This window comes from Bradysia coprophila, chromosome IV (genome assembly GCF_014529535.1).
Source record: "Bradysia coprophila strain Holo2 chromosome IV, BU_Bcop_v1, whole genome shotgun sequence".
NCBI lineage: Eukaryota > Metazoa > Arthropoda > Insecta > Diptera > Sciaridae > Bradysia > Bradysia coprophila.
The window spans coordinates 9767039-9790631 of NC_050738.1; the positions used below are offsets into that span (position 1 = coordinate 9767039).

The 23593-nt window shown below is 33.9% G+C and overlaps 1 protein-coding gene across 2 annotated transcripts in view; it reads left to right on the plus strand.

Annotated features, from left to right (window-relative positions):
* Positions 1-23593, plus strand: part of LOC119066414 (1-phosphatidylinositol 4,5-bisphosphate phosphodiesterase classes I and II) — a 106587-nt gene that overhangs the window by 70281 nt on the left and 12713 nt on the right. For both annotated transcript variants that reach the window (XM_037168886.1, XM_037168887.1), the window contains exons 5-10: positions 9504-9637; positions 15036-15221; positions 15736-15933; positions 17060-17242; positions 18828-18918; positions 20426-20515. In XM_037168886.1, coding sequence (XP_037024781.1) covers positions 9504-9637; positions 15036-15221; positions 15736-15933; positions 17060-17242; positions 18828-18918; positions 20426-20515 — 882 coding nt within the window. The remainder of the gene's footprint in view (positions 1-9503; positions 9638-15035; positions 15222-15735; positions 15934-17059; positions 17243-18827; positions 18919-20425; positions 20516-23593) is intronic.

Sequence of the window (23593 nt, forward strand, 5' to 3'; positions counted from 1 at the left end):
CGTCAGAACAGTCGGAGCGTTTGCTGCGACTGAGCCCCGTACAAACCCGTACATCTATTGCGTACGTGACCCTAGTTCGTCCGTCGCCCTACTCGCATAGCGCAATTACGAAGCCCCGTACGACGTTCCTTTCAAATGTAACACAAATTTCGAATTGACCTAAAATTAAGTAAGTATCATTTTCACCGATTTATATTGATTTTACAAAAATCCAAAATGGCGGCCGACGGCCATTTTGTTAGGAGGTGGAAAGTAGTACGGCTGCTTTACATTCGTTAGTACCTTTCAAACAAAAAAAAAATTGAAATTCGGTCAAAGTTTACTCGAGATATTAACAAAAAACACCACCTTCACTGTACGGCCGAGTAGCCACATATAAGCTCACTCCAAGAGACCTAGCTCACGCTCCGGTGAATCGAATTTCATAAACTTTTTTTTCCCTGATTGGTACGGTCAATACCTATCTAATAAATCAAAATCCATCTAAATCCGTTCAAATTTAGCCAACCTACAAGCAAAAACGGCTTGCCGCCCTGTACCTAGTTCACACCAAGGGGTCTAACTCACGAGTCGGTCATCCAATTTTCATAAACTTTTTTTTTGTCGATCGGTATTGTAAATACCTTTCATTTGACGTATCACTTACAAGTGTAGTTCTTAAATGTCTGGAGATATCGTCGAAAAACAGTTAGGCACTTATTGGGCCCCAGCTCCGGAAGGGTCGACCCAAAATCGCCCATCTTCGAACTTAGCCTCACTATTTTGACTATCTTTCAAGGAAAAAAAAATTTTTGAAATCGGATTTGATTTACTCAAGATATCGACGTGACAGACGGACGGACGGACAAAATTTTTATTGCGGATTCGTTATCTATGAACATAGGCAAACACTTTGCCCTTACCGTCTGCTTCGAATTCCATCAATTACACACGGCATCGTAATCCTATAAGCCCCATCGTACTTCGTACGGGGCTAAAAACCACTTCCAGTGCGGCATCATTACTTTTTCGTTTCCGCACACTTTCAATCCTCTCAATATTTTGACCACAATGGTATACTCCTAACGAGAGCATTTTAACCTGAACATTATTTACAGAAAAATCTAATTAATAAAAAACACATAAGGGTCGTAATGGGTTTTTATTTTCGCATTAAACATCCTCCAGCGTCAAGTCTCGTTACAGTTTTTAATAGCTAATTGATTTGATTGAAATGCAGTTTTCCCATGTTTGATCAGCATTAAAAACAAGCGAATAACCAAAATACATTTATGTATGACACCCTCAGGCTTGCGTACACCATGATATAATGCGACAGCACAATATTCATGAATGCGATTTGTGAAATTTTTTCCACTGAATGTGTATAGTATAATTACAGAAATGATGCATTTTCAATCGATACTGTGAAATATGAATTCTTTTGAATATAAATTCAATTGATGGATGGATTTCCTTTTTTATGTCAATTTTCTATTCAATTATATATTGCGAAATACGGATTTTTTATTCTCGGAAGTAAGAAGAACAGTAGCGCAAAACAGGACAATCCAATCGATGCAGAATTTACAGATGACGTAATGCTCTGAAGGATTATACAATAAATTACATTCCCTTTTTCAAAAGCAAAAACTTTGAATATCGGGAAGTCGATAGCTTATAAATGGAAAAATCTCATCATCTGCAATCAAAGTATAAACTTAATGGTATCCACGTAATCGTTACTTATGTATTGATTATGTATTGATTGTAACATGAGGAAATATTGTCCAGTGATACTGTTTGGCGAAAGACACTTTCTCCGCGATGTGTGTAAACGAGGTGTGCGGAATGTCGTTTGAGGAAACAATTAAACAGCTCGAAATCGGCCTCAAAACTTTGCGTGTAAGATACAAACTTCTACTCGGCAAAATGTCCAAATAAGGACGAAATCTTCTATTTCCAGTCCCTTTAGCCACTCCAGTTCCAAGCATTTACGCCTCTGGGGGCAAGAAGTTGTCAAAGGATAGATACTAAAAATATGCACGTGTGGATGCATGTTTCATGCAGATTCATGCAGGAACTATTTTTGTGAAAATATTTTCCTTCATTTTTCCATATTACTGTGATAAACTCTCTAAATGACCGTCATTTTTAAATGTCTTATTTCTCCAACTTCTCTCATTTCTCCACAACGAATATATAGAGAAATAAGAAATTTAGGAAAAGACGATAATTTAGAGAGTTTATCACTGTAAGGAAATGGGAAAGCCTAAGAAAATATCCGAAAAATCATGAAAATATTTTCCAAAAAATAGGCACTGGATTAATGTCTCTGTGAGTTTTTACTCGAGTGTGCGTTGGGACGACAATTTGTTTCGGATCAACTCATATAAATAATGTAAAATTAGGTAACTGCACCAATCCATTTTGCATCGATAAACATTTAAGTAAATAATGCTGAGAGTTATGTTGACAACGAAAATTTTACTTCAAACATTTCAGCCACATAAACTTGGAATAGTCATTTTATATGTCAAATACTTGCTTTAGACCTTAGCTACAAGATCCACGTATTTTTATATACATAGCGAAAGTACTCTAATGAAGCTTAAACTTTTATTTTACTTCGAATTTGCAATAAAATTGCGAATGGCAAGAAAACAAAAAATAAACGGAAAACAAATTTTCCATGGCGCCATTTCCAATTGAATATGAAAAAGTTTTCAATTTTGGATTGCAGTTAAACGCGTGTGTGGAATAAAATGTTTCATGTAAGATGTTGGAAAAGGCATTCTCATTCTGGAAATTGAATTTCACATTTTATTTTGTACAATTTGCTTCAAACTATGTTGCTATGTATAAAGTATCGTAATTTGGTGAATTGGATTGTTATTTTAATTTGGAGCGTGTGTGTGCAATGAAAGTATGTAGTTAAATTGTATCATTCGCTAATACGGGCGATTGAAGGGTGAACGAAGAAGTTTCCGAAGTTTTGTTTTCTATTGGTTTGCGAAGATTTACTTTAGGAATTTCTAACAACGAATGTTTATGAATAGTCACCGTGCACGTGCACTCATATTGCTAATATCCCTGAATCATTCTCAGTGCTAGCATTGTGAACGTTGTAGATCTTAGGAAACAGAACATTCAGAGAAACAACAAGGGCTAGATCTTCCATCTTAGTCAAGGTTAAACGACATGTAATCGACAATGAAAAAAAGTGTGTCCAGTCAAACCTTACTCTAGAGCAAGACTTGGTTGAGCCAAGTATTGAGCGAGAAAGCAAAGCCATTAGCCCCTAAAAATATGAACAATACTACTCTATAGCAAGGTATGCAATCCCTTTCTATATGTTTTACCCCAGTTGCGCTACCTCCATTACATGGATGTCACGAAACATTTCTCTGTCTCGCTTAATAAATACTTGACGTTATTGATACACAACATTTCATCTTCTAATTACGTCAGCAGAATGATGTCCGTGAATGTAAGTGAATCATGTTTCTCGTCATCTATACATTCGATTATGTTTATGTATGTGCCACAGAAGAAAATTCAACTTGTAACCTTCTTCGGCTATTATTGGCAATCAAATTATTAGGTACGGTGTTTGGTTTCCAGATTATATAGGTCAGTCTATTAAAAGCTAAAAATGTTGGCTATGCTATTAATTTCCATCAAATTTTAGTCGAAAAAATATTGTCACTGATGAATCAAGGGGTAAAAGAAGATTTGTTCATGTTTCAGCATATCTTATCTTCAAGGCGAAGCTTTAAGCGATAATTCACGCGTTCTAATCCTAATTAAAAATAAAACTAACGGTGTGACTGCATTTTAAAATCTGTTAAATCTTTTGTTGAAAGTACTCAGTTGTTTTTGTATGTAGATCTTTTACTTCATTTGTTATAACGTTTGCAATCGCTGTCGACAACAGATGACTGTTTCTGAAAATTCTTCTCTCTGTTGTAGTTTCTCATTTCTAACCAAATATTCTGATTAAACTGTAATCGAACAATTAACTCTTGACCGGACGTTCAGTTGTCACTTCGATGCCTCAATTAAAACAAACCATGACCTGTAGCCTCAATATAGCTTGAAATAATAAACCAAAAAATTATTGAAAATTCAGGTAGATGCAATAAAACCTACAATAATCCTCCACTCAACTAGAAACCACCATCAGACCCCCGTTGATTTATTCTTTTTTTTATGAATTATTTAATAAAAAATCCCATGCCACATTTTGTGTTACCTATACCTACCTACCATGCCAGTATTGAAAAAATACGGACATGTAAACAGCATTACTGGAAATCTGCAAATGTGAGCAAATAACAATATAGAAATGTTACAATGTACGGAACAATATCGCGGTAGTTCTATTCCATGATAACGTCAATTTTCGCTCTGCCTTGTCTGGCAAAATACCGAATTTATCGAAGTGAATGCAACCGTTCACATATTCGAACATATCTATTGTCAATGCTGTCGGTGGTATTTTGTCGAATCCGTTTTGCAGAATTTATTGCTCCACATAAATGTATTCCTCTCAAATTTAATTGCATTTTGTTCACTTAAAAATGAAATAATTGAAGGTATTAGTAACGATCGATATTAGCATCTAATTGACGTTGAAGTGGGATATTCGAGAGCGATTTTAGCAAGTTTTTGTGTTAATTTGAGCTTCCAGCTCGTTCCGTTTTTGGTAATGAATTTCTAGTCCCAGCTAATGAGACAGTTGATTTAGTCCGTGCATTTAATTTTTGTTTCGTGATGCATTTTTAAGGAGTGGAACAATTTTCATCAGTGCTGTACGATATGTTCGATGAGGAAACGTAATGATCTAGCTCAGCCCTGAACCCTTCATGGGTTTACAAAAAGAATTGTTTTAAATGTTTTACCGGTTCTGACTAGAGACCCCTTAAGCAGTCCGTTGTCCCGTTTGTACACATAAACAATGACGGCAACATTCAATTTCAATTCGAATATTCGCTATTCGGTTGGATATTGAAGGATGCACCGAAAGCACTCTTTGTGAATCTAGTACTTCTTTAGTATGTACATTCAGCTATAAGAACTGTCAGAGTTCATTGCTTATTTTTGTAAAAAGAAACTTCTCCGTTTTGCCTCCGTTTTAGGTAAACCACGTTTTTTTCTATTGTTTAAAGTGTAAACGAAGAGACAACTTAGTGCTTTTTTCGTAAGTCGAAATCAAGACTAAGATGATTTGTTTGTGATTACTGTCGTCCTATTGCGGTTTCTTAATGAGCTGTTGAAATGTAAATCTTTTTCGACCTTTGAACCTTCAACACTAGCCAATTAGCGAACATATTAAGCGTTCATTTGTACATGTAAGTAAACCATCGTTAAAAATAGCCAGTCCACTTTCAAGAGTTACAAATTCGCAAGATCCATAATTTTTACCAACTGAAAACTGTAAATCGTGTTTCATAGATTAACTCCTCCCGAGTTTCATTTTGTCTTCTCTAACCAAATCTCATTTTTTTTATCTTCCGCTTTCTGTCTGAGCAAATGGTTGCATTTCCCGCACCCTCCATACTTTGTGCTGTTTGCATTTATCGGTCTTCCCTTATAAAGATATTCCTCAGATGTGGATGACAGATTTAACATTTTTATGCAAAATGGAAACACTTTACATTCATACGTTTTAACGACATTCGAGTATTACATTTTGTACAATTTAGTAGAATGTCAGACATTAAAATATTTTCTTAATATCTCAGTCACAGAATTCAAATAAAAAAGGAACTGCATCTGTTTTCAAGAAAGGAAAATTTACGGCTCAACGCTTGTAACAAAAGTTAATTGCCGATCTTAAAAAAAAATCCGTTAAAGTTTATACCTTGGTTTAATGCGCTTTTCTTTGCTATTCTCGAATGTGTTTCTTCTTCTTAAAAAAAATAACCTTTTGATTCGACTCCTATTAAGTCATTTAATTTAACTGACGCCACGCACGATGGCTGTTTTGTCATACACAACGTTCCCCATATAAATTATTATTAAACTCGTTTACCGATAGATAATAAATATGTACATAACATAACCATAAACAAGGATAAAAGCCAAATTTTAAGTGTGACGTAAGTGCTTCAAAAGGAGATTACAATTTCTTAACCGAAAATATCTCTATATATTTTCGTATAAATTCCATACGCATCGTATAACATGCCTAACCATTAAGAGTAAATGATTTATAACGCAAACCGAAAAGTTATTGTATTATTCAAATATAACACTTTTCTAAAATCATTAATTTAATCAACGCCGACGTGCACAAATATTAGAAATTTTCCGGTAATGGAAATTCTTTAGAATAAAACCCTCCCTCAAGTTGTACGTACATGTCACAGTGATTCGTTTAAAGAAAAGGAATTTTGTTTTCGATTGAATAATTTGTTTGTATAAAATGGTTTGTAGGAGGTGGGGGAAAAAAATATTAACTTTGTGGGCTTTTATGTCGTGTTGGAACAAAACCGCTGTACTACCCATGTAGATAAAATTGTCGCGCAAAGATTCATTTTATCAGCCTATCTTATCAGCTTAGAACATTAGTTTGATTCGATCAATAAGGCTTACTGACAATATGACTTAATTTCGGCTTTGATAATTATATCATTCAAGTCAGCAATAATACTGAACCCGGAGAAAATAGTTAAGTTAATGACAAGGTCAAGGTCAACTGCGGAAAAATATTTGAAAAAAGGAAAATGTAAACCGTACGAATGAAAGGGATTTGAAAAACATAATTTGTGTCGGCATTGAAATACGCAGGAATAGCAGGCAGCACAATGTCTACAATTTTATTGCCACGACAAATTTATTCAGCGTCTGCCAGTGGTGTAAAATAACCAGTTTATTGCTTCGAGCCGATAACACGATAAAGAAAAAACTGAAACGTTCAGGTCAATCGAAAAAATTCTTTCCACTTTTCACATATTTTATGAGCGCCATAGACCGGCTAAATTACGATTTGATTTTTTTATGATGCTATTAGATTGAATAAAAAATTATGGAAAATATGGAAAGTTTATTGTAAATTCAAGAAAATATTCTCTCTGGTAAAATCCACTTGTGTAGGTGAGATTTAAGTTGCTCTACCTATCTTACTACCTCTCAGATTACACCTTAAAGATAAAGGTTTTTGAATACGTATTATATTAGTTTACACAAATTTAACTAACTAACTTCACACAAGTGCGGCAGACGCATTTTGAAGCATTTTGAAACATTTTTAAGTCATATCAATGGAGACCTAAATCTAAAATTTGGATGTCAAATGACAGGTCTAGATGTTACCATTTCGTGATTGTAACTATAACGTAGATAATCCCTAGATTTTACATCTCACACTCTTCATGACAGCAATCAACGCACTCCAATAACAGGCACTAGAACCGATTTTTGTATGGAACGTCCGTAACATAGTGGCATATATTTACCAACATAAAAAATTGAATTTGTGCTTGTTTTTGGAGTCATCATTGGATCAAATGCTTGCCATTGGCTATCAACAGCTATGACAATAAGAAATGACCTCCGGGTAATATGGTCTTATAGTGGAAAGTATGTTAAACCCAATGATGTAACAGATTTTGTTGTAGGCGAAAATCTTGAACAAAAGAAGTTACAGATTCTATGATTACGGCAATTCGTTTACTGTTTCTAAACGGTTAACCGCAGATCATGTACAGCACATTAAGGTTATGCTAATGATGCTTATTTTGATTCAATTTCGTTTATTTATAATAGAAAACTGAAAAGATGAAACAACTCTACAACAATGTGTTAAATTTCTGAATTTCATAAATTTTACAACTTTTTATAAATATAATACAAGCAGCTCTCGGCGAGCACGTAATTGTAGTGAAAATTCGAAATGATCGATTTAAATGTAACCACATGAGCACGAATCGAAAATGAATCTTTTTTTTCGTCTAAATTTATGCGCATAATATTTCCAATCGCTTTAATATTTCATAAATTTGAAAAAAAAAGGATGTCTCGTCCACAGTGACGGGTAGTATTTCTATTCGGCGATAGAAGTCAATTTTCCATTAATAAATGATATTTTAGTGCCAATTTTGTATTTGAATTTAAATCTATCGCTTTAGACCAGATTCGCTTTATTCAATTTTGCATGAGACTTCAACTAATTGGACTTCTTTCATTTGATGCCATTCAAATACATTGATTGGTTTTTCTCGAAGATATTTACGTAAATAGAAAATTTCATTTGGTAATCATTACAGCCATTGTAATATTGTTGATTGGAAATTAATTTACCCGCCTAAGGCTTCCCACGAAAATGTTTCCAAATCTGTTTCATTTGAATCGCTGATGCATTGTTGACGCTTTCGCGGCAAGTGATAGAAAAATCTTACGACAATTACATACGTTATCTTGGCTTGAGCTTTAGAATCAATTCTTGACTACGAAATTGATATTTTATTGTATTGATGACTTCACTTCTATAGATGAATATGGATGAGAAACGTCTGTCGCAAATGATGTTACTTCACCTTGAATACAGTTTAGAGCAAAAATAAAGAGTCAAATGCTCCATGGAAAAACACTTCTGTTGTCCTTCATTTTTAATAGATCACACTGCGAGAACAGGATCTTCCTAATGTGTTGTCTAAATACCAAAAAATCATAATTTGCAGCGTCACTTTTTCAAATTGAAAGCCAGACCATTAAATCTGTTACTTCTATTGTTCAATTAGTATTTAGTTTTCGATCGATTTAGTTCTTCTACTTCATCAGTTTTACCTATAAGACAACACTAGCTAGAACTAATCGCGTATTGTGTCGTCGGTGTTGGTTACAGATGTTCGTGCTGGTCAGTATTTAATTGAACAATTAAGATATTTGGATTAGAATTTTAATATGCCATTTTTCTCGACTTTTGGTGAGAAAATACAAGATACGACTGCCAATGTGATGTTGAAAGCTATATAAAGTCACATTTTTACAAAGCATATGAGTATGTAGTGATTTAACATTGCGTGATTTAACATTGCGTTACACAGATATTCTCTGTCGAATTTTCACTACGGCCGAATGAGTGAGACAAGGAATGTTTAAAATCGATTTATTGACTCGCGAACTCATCAGGCACACTTAATAGAAACTTATTTCAATTTAATAGTTAATTTGAATCGCGTATATAGCATGGTTTATGACGCATCAATATTTATTTGAAAGCCAACAGAAAGGCTAAAATTCCAAATTCTAAATCTGACCTAAGCCATTTTCACCTTTAAATCCAGCTCAACATAAAATCCATTGTTATGTTGTAGCTAGGTAGGTAGGTACCGAATTTAAATTTTCACTATACAATGCCGCCCGTAAAATTAACATTTTACAATGCAAGCAAAAAAAAATGTAGGAAAAAACAACAATTAACTTCCACGAAATTAGAATAGAAATAAAATTCTTTTTTTCTTTCTCCAAACCAAAATCAACATTTTGCTAAAACTTTTCTCGTTTTCTATTTTTAGAATTGGACCGATGAACTGATGCGATTAGCTTACAGTTCAACACAACTGAATGGTTCGGCAACATTGTTTCTGCAGAAAGCACACACCAAACTTTGTCTTCAAGTTGATAAGTCCGGTAAAATTCCGGTCAAAAAGTAAGTTTTACTAAATTAGATCATAATAACCATGATGGTTTACAGTATACAGTATACACCCATTCACTGTGTGTACATAAATTTTGGATGTTTGTCTTTGGGTTATTCTTAGGGTCAGAATGGTCTGGTCGATTTATGTTTGTAATATAAGTGTAACAATACAATGACTAAACTTATTCACATTGACAGCATTCCCGAGGGGGTGAGGGTTCAGATATTCCCATATTAATGCAACTCTTGGCTTTTCTTCCTTCTGGAAATAATCAAATTTGTTAGGTAGTTATATGCTGGTACTTGTTCGTTTTAGTGTGGGCGTGGAGTATAGTTGAGCAGGGCACCCGACATCAAAATGAACTTTTTCACCTCTTCATATAGTAATCTACAAGTGACTTACTGCCCTTACTTGCTCACTCTTCAACAAATTGGTATTGTAATATGATGTGTTACAGTGAGCATCCCATCCAGCTCAACCATGAACTTCATGGTAAATTATGGCTGTTAGCAACAATATCATATTCTAAAGATTAGTCAGCAGCTCCGCTTATTATAAAATAAAAAGAAATTTAACTTGACCAATGTGTGAGTGCGGACTCGTTAAAATTTAATGTTTAAATTTGGTTTGAGATGATTGTTTGGGGTACCAGTTGTCGACTTTGATACTGTGAAAATCGGCGTTACTTTTTAATAAAAAAGAAAACCTTTCAAAGGAGATAAAAACAAGACACCAAAACATTTAATGCTTCGAAACCGCAAACGGCTTTGATTCGAACGCGGGTTTTGTGCAAGACCCAGGCCCGCTTGCCTCTATTTGTGGTGTGAAATTATGTGAAGATGACATTAACTTTTACTTTGTGTACACCGCAAGCAATACCTCAATCAACTCCCACGCACTTTGCTGAAAAGAAACACAAAAATATATAAAAACCTAAACAACACTCTGAAAAGTGAAAAATCGAAACTGGAAATTCGTTCAGACAAGCAGAAAAGATTTGTGGCTTTAAATACCAAAAAGTATCAGCTCTCCTATATGTGTACATGCATGTATACTATTACTATATATACATATTGTATCATATAGATGATGGTGGTTCTTGTATCTATACATCTAATATGGATTTTTTTAATGGAAAACAGTGCGAATAAAGAATGGAAATTGGTTTTATTCGCGAATGTCATCGATCAATGGTATTTTGGCATTGGGCGCGTTATTTCCTTTAATAAATTCAATTAAGTGATTTTTTTGCCATTAATTTATATATTTTTTCTATGAATGGCTTTTAATGAAAAAAGGTGATGGTGTGTGTTCCCGAAATAAATTTGATTTCATTGAAAGTTGATTAATGAACTTTCCACATTTATGATTTTCCCTGAATCATTTCGAGTACAGAAAGGTATAATGTTGAGCAAAATTATTATTCGATTTAATTTAATTAGTGTGTATTATGATAAGCACAATCAGACTTTCGAAGTTCCGAGTCACAGTTTATTTTAGATCAATTGCCTTACACAATTTCCTTAGTAATTGACACGTACCAACGCACTTCAAGCATCAGTTGTACTCTAAATACGGTACTGAAACTCGTCAGTGTATTACACAACTGCGAAACACTGTAAAAAAACAATTTCATACAAAATAGTACTCTGAAGACAACTCTGTCGACTATGATCGAAGTACGTTGCACGTAGGTATGGTTATGATTTTACTCTGAATTGTATTTTTGGTAAACGTTTAAAGTTGTGGCTAAAAGATTTACAAACAGCATAGGTCTCTATCGATATAAGAATAAGAACATCTTCTAAATCTATTACTTCACTCGTTTTAATTATTTTCGACGTAAAAAATCTTTTACTTCAACGGTTTTAACAAACATTTTATTATATGAAACACACAACCAGAGTTCATCGCTCATTTTATGTCGTTGTCGACAACAGATGACTGTATATATAGAGATGAACTTCGTGTCCAGACGAGAAAGCTTCGCAAAGAGCGGTAGTTTTTGAAATATTTTTTAAGAAAACAGTAACATTTCAAATGCTATTGGAAAAGTGAGAGAAATAGTTTGAGTAACCTGGAAATATTTATACTTGAAGTCAAGGAAAATAAAAGCATGTGAAAATTTTAAAATTTGTTGTCGCATCTGTAGGGAATTTAAATAATATTCCGCTTTTGTGAGGTTGACTATAATTAGTTTGCACACAAAATCGTCAAAGTAATTCAGAAAGGCGCAGTTAAAAAGATGAAAAGTAGAGTTTTCGTGTAATTTTTGTTGACCCGAGGCGAACCCGTGGTCAATAAACACACGAAAACGAGACTTTTCTATTTTATCCCGAGTTATGTAATGGATTTTATCACATACGCGCGATGTCAAAATTACTTAACTAGAAGAATAATTCAAAAATTACACTTCAGTTCTATGTTGTTGTCTCGTTTTCGCTTATGTGATAAAATAGAGTACACACTTGTCACTATCAGTCTCGGCAAGCCTCGACTTCTTCGTGATGTGTGTAATATATATTACATGCTCAGGGCGTCGAAAGAAGTGTTTGAAACATGAAAAGTACGGTTTTCGACGCATGTAGCATGTAAAACATATTTGATTTGTAATTGACAGAATCCTACTACGATCGTGTGAAGTAGGATTCTGTGGAAGTTACGGGTTGATGTGGTTGTGCATGAAAATATTTTCACTAGCAGTAGATTAAATCTTGTTGCTAACGCGTTAGTAAATTGGGTTTTACTCACATCTAGTGCGCAACCCCTTACCATTTACTAACTACTAATAGCAAAATAGCTATTTAGTCCGTCTACTTAATGATTAAATTACTCTTTAACCTCGCATTACTATCTCACTCAGTAAGCCCACCACAAATCGTTGAATTTCAATTCCGACAGATGGTCGATTAAACAGATACCGACAGAATGTCTAACAAATATGGAAACTTGCAATCAAAACCCAAAAGGATGTCGACCTTTTGATTAATTATGTGCTCATTTATAGTTACAGTACTGCTAATGTTTCCTTTTCCAGAATGTTGAGTAACTTCCTCTCCTTTATTTATTTTACGTAACATGAAAATAAAACAATAATCGTAAATTGCAAACATATAAATAAAGTAGTAAGCAAAAAATAATTCTTCCCAAGTAGTGGCAGTGAATGTGTACAACTCGTATACATTAATATATCGTACACACATTAATAGACATATAAGCGAGACTATAATTTTGTTTGAGTACACAGAGTGTAGCCTCTAGTAAGTATTAGATCTACAAAAGCGTCATTTACGACTCATATATCTAGATACGTTTCGTTATTTGTTTTGAGACGACACATTAGATAGAAAATGGTTCAGCGTTCGTACACATAGTGTATATAACATGCTATGGACATCATATTTCCCGTAATTTTGTCCCTTTTGCTAAATCTACAAAACTTATGGGAACCACAAATTCATACTAAAATGATGAGGATGTTTTACAAGCCTCTTCAATTTATTACATCAAATGGTTTTTGCCTTCCAAGCAGCCACGCTCTGAATTCTCGTTTGTAGAGGACACTGTTGTATACTCTTCTCTACCGAATAAAATTATTTTCCATTTTCTTTTCCGTTATTTTTGACTGTAATACAGAAACAAAAATGTACTCAATTGTACGGACCGAAAAAAAAGTTTCCAAACATTTTTTTCGTAAATTCAATTATTTCTTAATTTTAAACCATTTACCTAAAAGGTAGAATGTCGTACAACATTGTTGTCGGCACAATAAAAAGTAATGTTTAGCTCGCAAGCTTTCGGCAGATGTTATCCTGTCCGGCATTCATTTTCGCGCGTTGTGTACAATCATGAAAGCTGACACTGATGGAATAAATTCAACATAAAATGTTAACTCTAAGGAAATGGCATTTGTTTTTCCTGGATACAATTCCTACATTTTAACACCGCATGAAATTGTGGATAGGTACCGTGCTGGACAAAAGATTCTAGACTAATTCTTAACCTGTAAGACACGGCAAGCGTATCGCAACATCATTTTTAAATCTATTACTTCAATTGTGTAAAATATACCTAGTGGTATACAGAATCTATCATTTCAATATTTTTATCATACATTTCGCTTTATAACATAACAGGAGCCAGAGATTATCGTTTATTCTTGTCGTGGTTATCCATAGCAGATGACATTTTTACAAGACGAAACTGTTAGACTTAATTTCATTGAACTATTCATTGAATAGAGAGTCTTCAAGTTTACGCTACTGATTACCATTTTTGTTTACGACAAATCATTTTTGCATTATACTCAAGTATGTACTGCATTGGTTTTGTACTGCATTCTGATGATATTTTTCCGAAGTGTCACCCAAATCATAAAATGTGTGTATATCACTAGTACAAACATCGAATCTGTTACTTCCTTTGATATGAGTAAGATCCACAAATTGATACAACATCTATTGCATCATTAGTTTTGACATGTTTTTCTATAATAGCGAAGAAGCTTAGACGTCTGAGCTTATTTTTGTTAAAGCTGTCGACAACAGATGAAAGTCATGGTTCTATATTACAACAGGCACGTTAATTAGCAAATCCACACTACAAAAAATCTGAAAAAAAAGAGACTAATGACCACATCAACATTTTGACTTTACCCCCGTGGCTATAGTGACTCTCATTGTATGTTAGTGTTAATCTGGGCGTCAGTACAAGTTTAATCTGCAGGTTGAATTTTAGAGAATTTTAATCCAGAAAAATTCTGAAAATTCCAAAATAAGCTCTGAGATCAGACGTCAAAATCTCTTCAGGCCAGGTTTACTATCGCAATGTTTACATGCGATGTAAGGCGCTTTAACCTGGCCTTAAGATTTGACCGAGATATTGAATGTCAAAGTTTGGCTTTTTTCATGAGACAGTCAAATTTGTCCCATTTTGAAAGGGTGGTAATAAACTGATGGATGAAAAATTAATTTTGAACGACAGAACGACCCGTCTGTAAATGGAAAATGTTCGACTGTAATTCGAAATTTTCAGTCGATCAAAATGAATTTTTCGTCTCTCAGTTTGCAGATAATATTCCATTTTGAGCTTAAGTAAAATATTCCATTTTGAAATAATGAATTTTTGAATACGCTTCTTCGTCTTTCGGAAAATCTATGTCGAGATTGACACAAAGGATTTTGATGAAATTTTGGAAGTAGTCAGACGCGAGTCTAAGGGGGCGAGAATGTTTTACGGAGATATTTGAAAATCTTCAGTAAATTCTTAGGTGATGAATGAGAAGAGTGTCGCGAATTCCATAAATGACATCATTCTTGTTGATCCCTTAAGTTCCCTTGTTAAGTTAACAAACCATTTTTTTTAAATGTTCGATAGTTCACTGTTAATGCCTTTGCTTTATTCCAGTATCATAAAGCAATTTGCTTCTAACAAAGACGATCGACGACGTGTGGAAAAGGCGTTAGATGTTTCAGGACTTCCATCTGGCAAAGGCGATGCAATACCTCTAGCAAAATTTCAATTTGAAGAATTTTTCAATCTGTACAAGAATCTTACACAGAGAACGGAACTGGAGAAAATCTTCGAAGAACTGTAAGTGTTTGAAACAAAAATCTTTTATCGACACTTTCCACTTAGTAAATATTAGCATTTACGTTCGTATACACAATCTGCAATGTACATATTACATTTACTTAATTTAATATCCAGCAGAACTTTCGAACAAAAGCACCCGTCAACTACGTTGCATAAAACAATTACTAAATGAACCTTGTAGTCATTTAGTTATTCTTATCATTTGCTCCTTCCATTTTCCACTTTCCATAGCACCATCATCGCCGAGAAGACGTAGAAGGCAAACATCAATATAATTTATTTGCTCCATTTTATAAAAGAGCTTCGGCTTGTGTTTTAACATAATAAAATGTTTTGATATAAAATCGAGTTTGCACAAAATGAATATTTCATTTTGTGTGTGCTTTTTTCTTCGTTTGCCTTCTGCACGCCTTCTCTTTCACATTTCCTAGTCGTCGAATTTCATGGAATTTTTTTTTTTGTTTTTGGTTCGTTTGTTGTTTTTCTGCATTTATATTTTTCTCCATTTCAGTGTTGGTACATCCAAACGACGTCTTATGTCAACAACACAGCTAGTCGATTTTCTAAATAAAAGTCAACGTGATCCTAGATTAAATGAAATTCTATATCCATATGCAAATCCGGCTAGAGCAAAGGAACTGATATGCCAGTATGAACCGAACAAATTCAATGCACAGAAGGGTCAACTTAGTTTAGATGGATTTATGAGGTGAGTGGTTCTCGCTTGTATTTACAGTGAAAATATTTCCATTTAGCTTTGCATCCATTCAGGGATATAATGGACTCTGTGTTAAAGGACTTAAGAGACTGAATATTTGATTTATTAAACGATAAATTATTATCGCTCCGACAACATTTTCAATTCACCTCTACGATAATGTCGAACAGAAATGCTCGTGAAAGTGTATCTTATCTACAACTACAGAAGGAGCGTGAATATAATGAAGGACAATCCATAAAATATGTTCCTTATAATAGAAAGATCATCCATCTCCTGTCGTCGTATATCATGCACCTTACAACGTCGAATTTTCTGATCCTTTAAAGCCGACAACATCTCAAACATAATGCGGGTGGGTAGGAATCGTACCCGATTTTGCAAATAGTCGTAATTCCACCTATAAGAACCAAAGATTATTTTACAAATATAGTTCGCTTCGTATGCACAAAAGTTGTGAGTTTCTTCATCTTGTTATTTCGGGATTTGATTTGATTCAATTGTTCTCGTCTTGTTCTTCTATCTCTGTTACCGTAACGGCGGATTATTAGTGTGGTCTGGGTCACAATACTACATTATCCTCAATCAATTTAAAACTGAAATCCATTTTTATCGAATCCAACATTGATTCTGTGTATGTCATGTACCTACAAATTCTGCCAAGCAGTTAAATAAGCATATCCATCAATATCAGCCGTTTTAAAATCGGATATTTAAAGCTAAGGACTTGCGTCACGGTTCCGCTTCAATGAGTCTGGCAAACATATACACTTTTGAGTCAAAAGCAACAAGCAACACGACACTTTTTAAATCTTATTAGCAGGAATTCCCTTGCTATTTTCAATTTTCTACATATTACCATTCGTAACACAAATTGAAGTTGTTGAAAATGGAAATTCAAAATGGAAGAAAGTTCAAAACAAACAAAATGACCAGAGAATTAGGCAGAACTTAAAGCAAACATTTCGAATCTGTTAAACCGCAATACAAATTCTACATTTTCTCTCTCTGTCGATATCATTTCAATTTCAAATTGACTTGAGTGTAACAGTTTGACTGTCCACACCCAAAACATTTCACACACAGAAATCAACCGATACTGTTCTTTCACTCTTAGGTATCTAATGTCAGAAGATAATCCTGTGATGGCACCGAGTAAATTAGATTTGTGTGACGACATGGAACAGCCACTATCCCATTATTTCATTAATTCATCGCACAACACCTATCTGACAGGACATCAATTGACGGGTAAAAGTTCGGTTGAAATTTATCGACAGAGCTTATTGGCTGGATGCAGGTAAGATTACAACGTTTTTATAGTGTTAAATAAACGTAAGCTAATGTATCAATGACTACAGAAGACATTTATCATATAAATAATAAATACATGCTGGTCTGGTCGGAACGCACCATAGTTATTGAATTAAGTAGGTAGTTTGTTAGATTGCAATGGAGATAAGCAAGTAGAGGCTTTTAGGGCTTTTTCCACTTTTTTAAGTTGAATAATACGCGCAACTGGAGTATTGTATTCTGCAAATATAAAATTACCCGAGCCATCTGCATCTATGTTCATACACCAGGAGTACTTGATCCAACCGATTCCTACAATTTTTGTTGATCGTATCGAATGAAGAGAAAATTTGTTCAAATGATCGAATCGCTCGAGTAGTACGAGAACTAAAAACCTCCAGAGATTGTACAACCACACGAGTTAAATACGCAAATTCATAAATAACCAGTAGAACTCAAATACTCAAAACTCCGTTGCACTTGCTTCGCTCAGATCGTTTTAATGCAATATTCACTTACTGACAAATAGGCAAGTGGGTCGAGATAACCAATATCTCACGATGATATAATGAGTCCCTAAGAAGAGTCTTCGTTGATTAGTTGATTGCTGGTTTTTGATCCCTTACGTCTTCAATGAAATCCCATAGAAACAGCGACGTACGTATGAACATTGAACAATGATTCAAGCCGAAAAAAAGGAATCTCTCCAGATTCGCCTGATAAAAAGGAAAGAAAAAATCGATCAAATAACAGTGTACAGAGGAGATATCATCATTATCCGTTATTCACCCGTCTATGAATTTCCAAAAGATATATACTCTCTCCGCACAACCAATAAAAATAACCTTTATTATCGAAGGTACATGACTAAAATGATTCCAAGAAACCGATAGAGCCTTTTTAAATGCTGCTTGTGGTCGGGGTCGGTCTCATATTACTTGAACGATTGCTGGCTCGAACACAAACCTTTTCAAAGGTATATCTTAATGGTCAATAACATATACCTTTTTCGATAACTTTTTCTATTATTTTCTTCATACTTTTTCTTTAAAGAAAAAAAAATGAAGAGAAACTGGAATCGATTAATGGTTGTGCTGATTTTTTATACATGCCTGTTTATAGGGGTACAGGACTTTGTTTGATTATCCAGTGATTTTTTAACGATACACCATAAACTTTTGTATATTTTCCATTTTATTCATGTCATTTGCCCAGCGAACCAAGTCATTATATCTTTTTGTGAGTTTTTAAAGTTGGAAAGCTGTTTAAAAGAATTATTTCTTTATTGTTTGTCTTTCAAAATAGCTAAAAATAGACACCCGAAATATAAAGCGGCGGATGACTATTATTTGTTCCGTCTCCTCTTTTTTTGCTCCGCTATATAGTCTCTCCACTTGCCTGGGATTTTTATTTTGATATAAACATACATTTTGATCGTCTTTGATGATGTCGAGGGTACATTTTCAATTTATTTCACGAATCCCTTAAACTCGATAACACAATTGGAATAAGAAAAAAAAAATATTTAAATTTTAGTGATGTCTACACCAAATAAAACGTTTTCTTTCTTTCCTTTCTTTTCCTATTTTCAGATGCGTTGAATTAGATTTTTGGAATGGAAAAACTGATGAACCTATTGTCGTTCATGGCTACACTATTGTTCCTGGAATTATTGCTAAAGATGTACGAAATTAGTTTTGATTTTTATCGATTTTTGTTTCTTTTAGTAAATACATTACGCTATACATAGAATGGAGAAATTAGGCTCAGACTTCACATTAACGTTTGTATACCGCTTAAAGAAAAAACCTTCCATCCCCACTGAATGCCTCGCCACCTATACACTCTTTTTGCTAACATATGTAACTACCCATCGTCAATTAACTTGCTCAGTCAGCGTAGAGTTTACTGTAAATTACTAGTTACAAAATTTCATGCATATTTAATAGATAAATATAAGCTACCACCGATTTGACGAAATCGATCGAACCACATACCATACATTGTCATATCTTCCACAATATAATCAATAAATTTTCTACGTAACTCTTCGTGGGTGCGGCAGAATAAAATGAACCAGGCAGGAGTGGTTCATTTTTGAAACGTCAAATAAGGGACCTCATGCACTATAAGAAGATGAACTCAAATGAACAATGACATCAATTGAATTAATTTTATTCACAAAATATAAGGTTACTAGATAATTCAGGTGCCTAGTTAAATCAAACACTCCTGCCTGGTTTACTTTACTATGCCGCTGTGCAACTAATAACACCATCTAATCGATGAAGTGCCAGTTGGGAACCCAAATTTTAGATTTGCAATTTCGAATCAAACGGCAAAGATGGTATTGGGAAGCCAATGCTGTGAATTTAATATGTATGTACTATGTATTGATGCTCACTACAGGAAGCGCAATAATTTTTATTGCAGTAATTCGACTCAAAACAAATCTCTTTCTTCTTCACGATAAACTTTGACCTTAGTAGAACATTTATCGACGAATAAAGTTTCCTTCTCGCAAAGCACTCAGATTTACATAGGAAAACGAGTTTATTGAAGAAAATCCCAGTAGTAAGTCATTAACCAATATTTTGAATAATAGTAGATTACGACCTTGTTTGAAACTTTTTATTTTGCTAAGTGTGGCAGTTGCAACTCGCGCCGAAGGCAAGGTATGCAACCACACGAGGCAAATTACAAATTTCCAAACAAGGACATAAAACTGTGGATATGAGTTTTAACGCTCATGTCAATCATGCAATTACCCAATTCTCTGGGGGAATTGAGTAAAAACTTTTTCTAATGATTCTGACTCAAGAAGAATTTTAACATTTCACAGATTGCCAGAATATTGAATTGATGACTTGATTTTTGGTCTGAGTATTTCTGAATGACAGACTGAAATCTTTTACTTCATTTGTTCTAACTTGCAATTTGCTATATGTATAAGTCAACGTTAGCTCACCATCATTATTTTTCGTTGTTATCGATAACAGATGGAACGGTCTTTTTTGCAATTTATCCATTATGCCTTTTGGATATTAATAATTACAAATAAAGCTGAGAAACAATTATTTTGTGACGGGGAATGTATAGTCTGAGCCGAGCACTATTAATAAAACGAAATGTTTCAATTTTCGTGAATGAATTTTGTCCTAGAATATAAACAGAACATTTCTTTTTCAAGGTGCTGGAAGCAATAGCCGAAAGTGCATTTAAAACGTCTGACTTTCCTGTGATATTAAGTTTTGAAAACCATTGCAATCCTCGGCAACAAGTAAGTACACACAATTTATATATTTTCTCCATCATTTTCACCTCTCTCCATAAGCAAACACAAATTGATTTAATAGATAAAGGAAGCGGTTTTGCATAACTGATTTCCATAATATTCACCGCCCAACGTTAACGTTGTAGCTCATGCCTTCGTCTATTAACATTACAAAACACAATAACAAAAATAGAGTACACTCCCTCTCACACCATACCAATAATTACCATTTAGGTTACATTCTACATAACATTTACGTAACTGCTTCAGTAAATAAAGTTTTCTATTTGGTTAAACAAAGTGAAGTTATTGTTTTAGAACAAAAACTCGGTCAATTCGGTAAAGTTACTTAATGTTTGCAGAGTCTTTGCTTATTATTTACCTTAACATTACGATACATCAAACTATTTAAATACATAAATCTAAACAGAATTGTGCATGCTATTACCATTCACCGTAAACTTTAGCCCCATCCCCACTTTACATAACATAGCATCGGCTGTTCCGTAAACGAAGAACTACTTTATTTGTGGTACTTTGATGGTTTGTTTAAGTTAAATAAATTTAGTTTCACCATACTTCTCTACGGTTTGTATGCCATATTTGTATGGGAGAACAACGTTATCCGGTAGGGGAGCTTGAAACTACTTCAAGATAATAATATTAAATTCTTTGTTATGGTTAGACGAGAAAAGAGAACCACCTCACCCAATTACTTAAAATCAAATATGGTGGAGAATGCTTGGTTTCACGGAAGATTTCATTCAAAATTTTCATTAGTTTAACTATATTATAGCATGGTATTACAACCACATCCTATAAGATTATATTTCACAGCTATGGCTCTGCTTTAAACAGTTAGGTAATTATGTCGAAATAACAAATTCAATGTCTTGCTAACTTTCTTGAATAAGACAAATACGGAAACCATTTACAAATTAGTTAACGCGAATGTGCTGGTGAAATATATATCGTACACCCCGTTATTTTATGTGGTTGAGTTAGTCGCATCAGGCAGCAAATGATTAAAAATAATGGGAAAAATGTTTTACAGTTGCTTGCCAGATTTACCGAATAGCGTGTACCAGCATTTCGCAAGACTTTTACAGTCGTTTCATTTTAATTGTGAACATGATAAATGACAAGAAAGTCAACCATGTCAAAGACCAAAAGATGTAGTCAAAAGTCATTCACCACACGTACGCTATCACGACATTATTGACATGTACGATTTTGAAAAATCGAAAATATCACAAGACAAAGCACCAAGCACAGTAATAGAGAAAATAACGGAGTAGTATGTCACGACAGTATACCATGTAATTTCAAATTTTTGCAACTGTTTCAAGGTCATTAGGGTAGAAACTACTCTAGTCGACAATGGCAATATCGTATTACTATGCTAGGTGCTTTGCATACTGCACAAAGTTTTTCATCCATAAAATAAAATCACTGTGATACTGAGAGCACTTGAAAAACATTTGTCAAAACGTGCTTCATCTGTTGATAAATAGCTGTACGGTTATCGTATGCAGCTTATCTTACATAGATAACATAGTCGATACTTCAGATTCCTGTGCTTCCGATTTAGTTGAGAAATACCCTCCCAAAATAGATTATTGTTAAAAATAAGACCACACAACCAGGACGGTAACTATAAAACGTGCATATTTTGACAGCAACTCCTCGTGCAGTGGGTGCAGTGATGGTCGTTAAATCACTGCCTTATCTTGGATTTAAATATTATTCAGTGAAGAAATGTGGCATTAACGAGGTGTTGCTTTTTTGTATCACAAGTTTCACAGCCTCTTATTGCTGGCAAGGCCTACCTTAGATAGGCAATGTTACCATTGAGTCTGTTGCTTCTTTTGTTGTTAATAAATATATTGCATTTGATAACAAGAAGTTTCTATAGCTGATTTCTTCTCGTTACGGCACTGCAAAGACTAACAAAAGATTGTTTTGATGCTGATGTCGCTCAACGAAAACTTTTCACTTAATATGTACTGCATACAAGCTTATGAACAACTGTTTAAACTACGCTAAAAATAATCTTAAGTAATAAGCAAACAAAGTGTATTTTTTCATGAAAAAGGTGACGATATTTTCATTAATTTTTTTTTGCCATATAAAAGCTGTCACAGAAAACAATAGATACCTGCATATTCCCGTCATATATATGCCGAAAATTGTTCGTCTTGTCCACAAATTTTCATAATGGATGTCATATGATTTAACAGCGTCACTTCCTATGCAAATTAGTGTATTTGAACCTCGATTCCAAAGTATATTTGATACAGTATTGATGAAAAATAACGTGTATCTGTCGTGTATCTGGTTTTCATTTTCTCAGTTCAAATGACGTCATTAATATTTTCAATTAAAAACACTCAAACAATGATAGTCTTTTCAAAAAATTGTACGAAAGAAATGATTATGTAGTCAATTACGTCAAACTCATTCTGAATTAATTTTTTTCTTCATTTAAATTGATTGATTCGAACGTTTTGTTTCTCATTGAATCTTAAAACCTTAAAAGTTGTAAGACGTCTGCAATGTTTAACCTATAATAAATTTGATTAAAATGAAAAAAAAAAAAGATTTTCCTCGCAAATTTAAGAGAGAAACCATTGTCTAGACACAATAGAATTTTTATGTTAAAACAATGAAGTGAGACTATAAAGGACATATTGATAACACGAATATTGGCAGTATTTCAGAGTGGGTGCAGTGCCATTTTTCTCCGACAACCATCCAATGTTGCCTAAGTAAAAAATCTTTTTAAAAAAATCCAGAAAAAAAATGCAAATTCAATTGTTTAAAGTCTAAATAAAATTTGAAGCTCCCCAAAGTCATGGCATATCTGAAGATGCCAGAGCACTGATTTTGTTACGAAGAAGAAAGAAAATATTAAAATGAAAGTGACATGTTTGGTCTTTTATTAACCTTTTAGAAACAGCCGACGTATCGCGTCATAATAAATAAATCTGTGGCTTGCTTGCCCCCTAGATCTATTACTTCATTCGTTGAAACATACGTAAAATAGTAATAATATAAGAGACAGAGTGTAGCTTCGATATAACA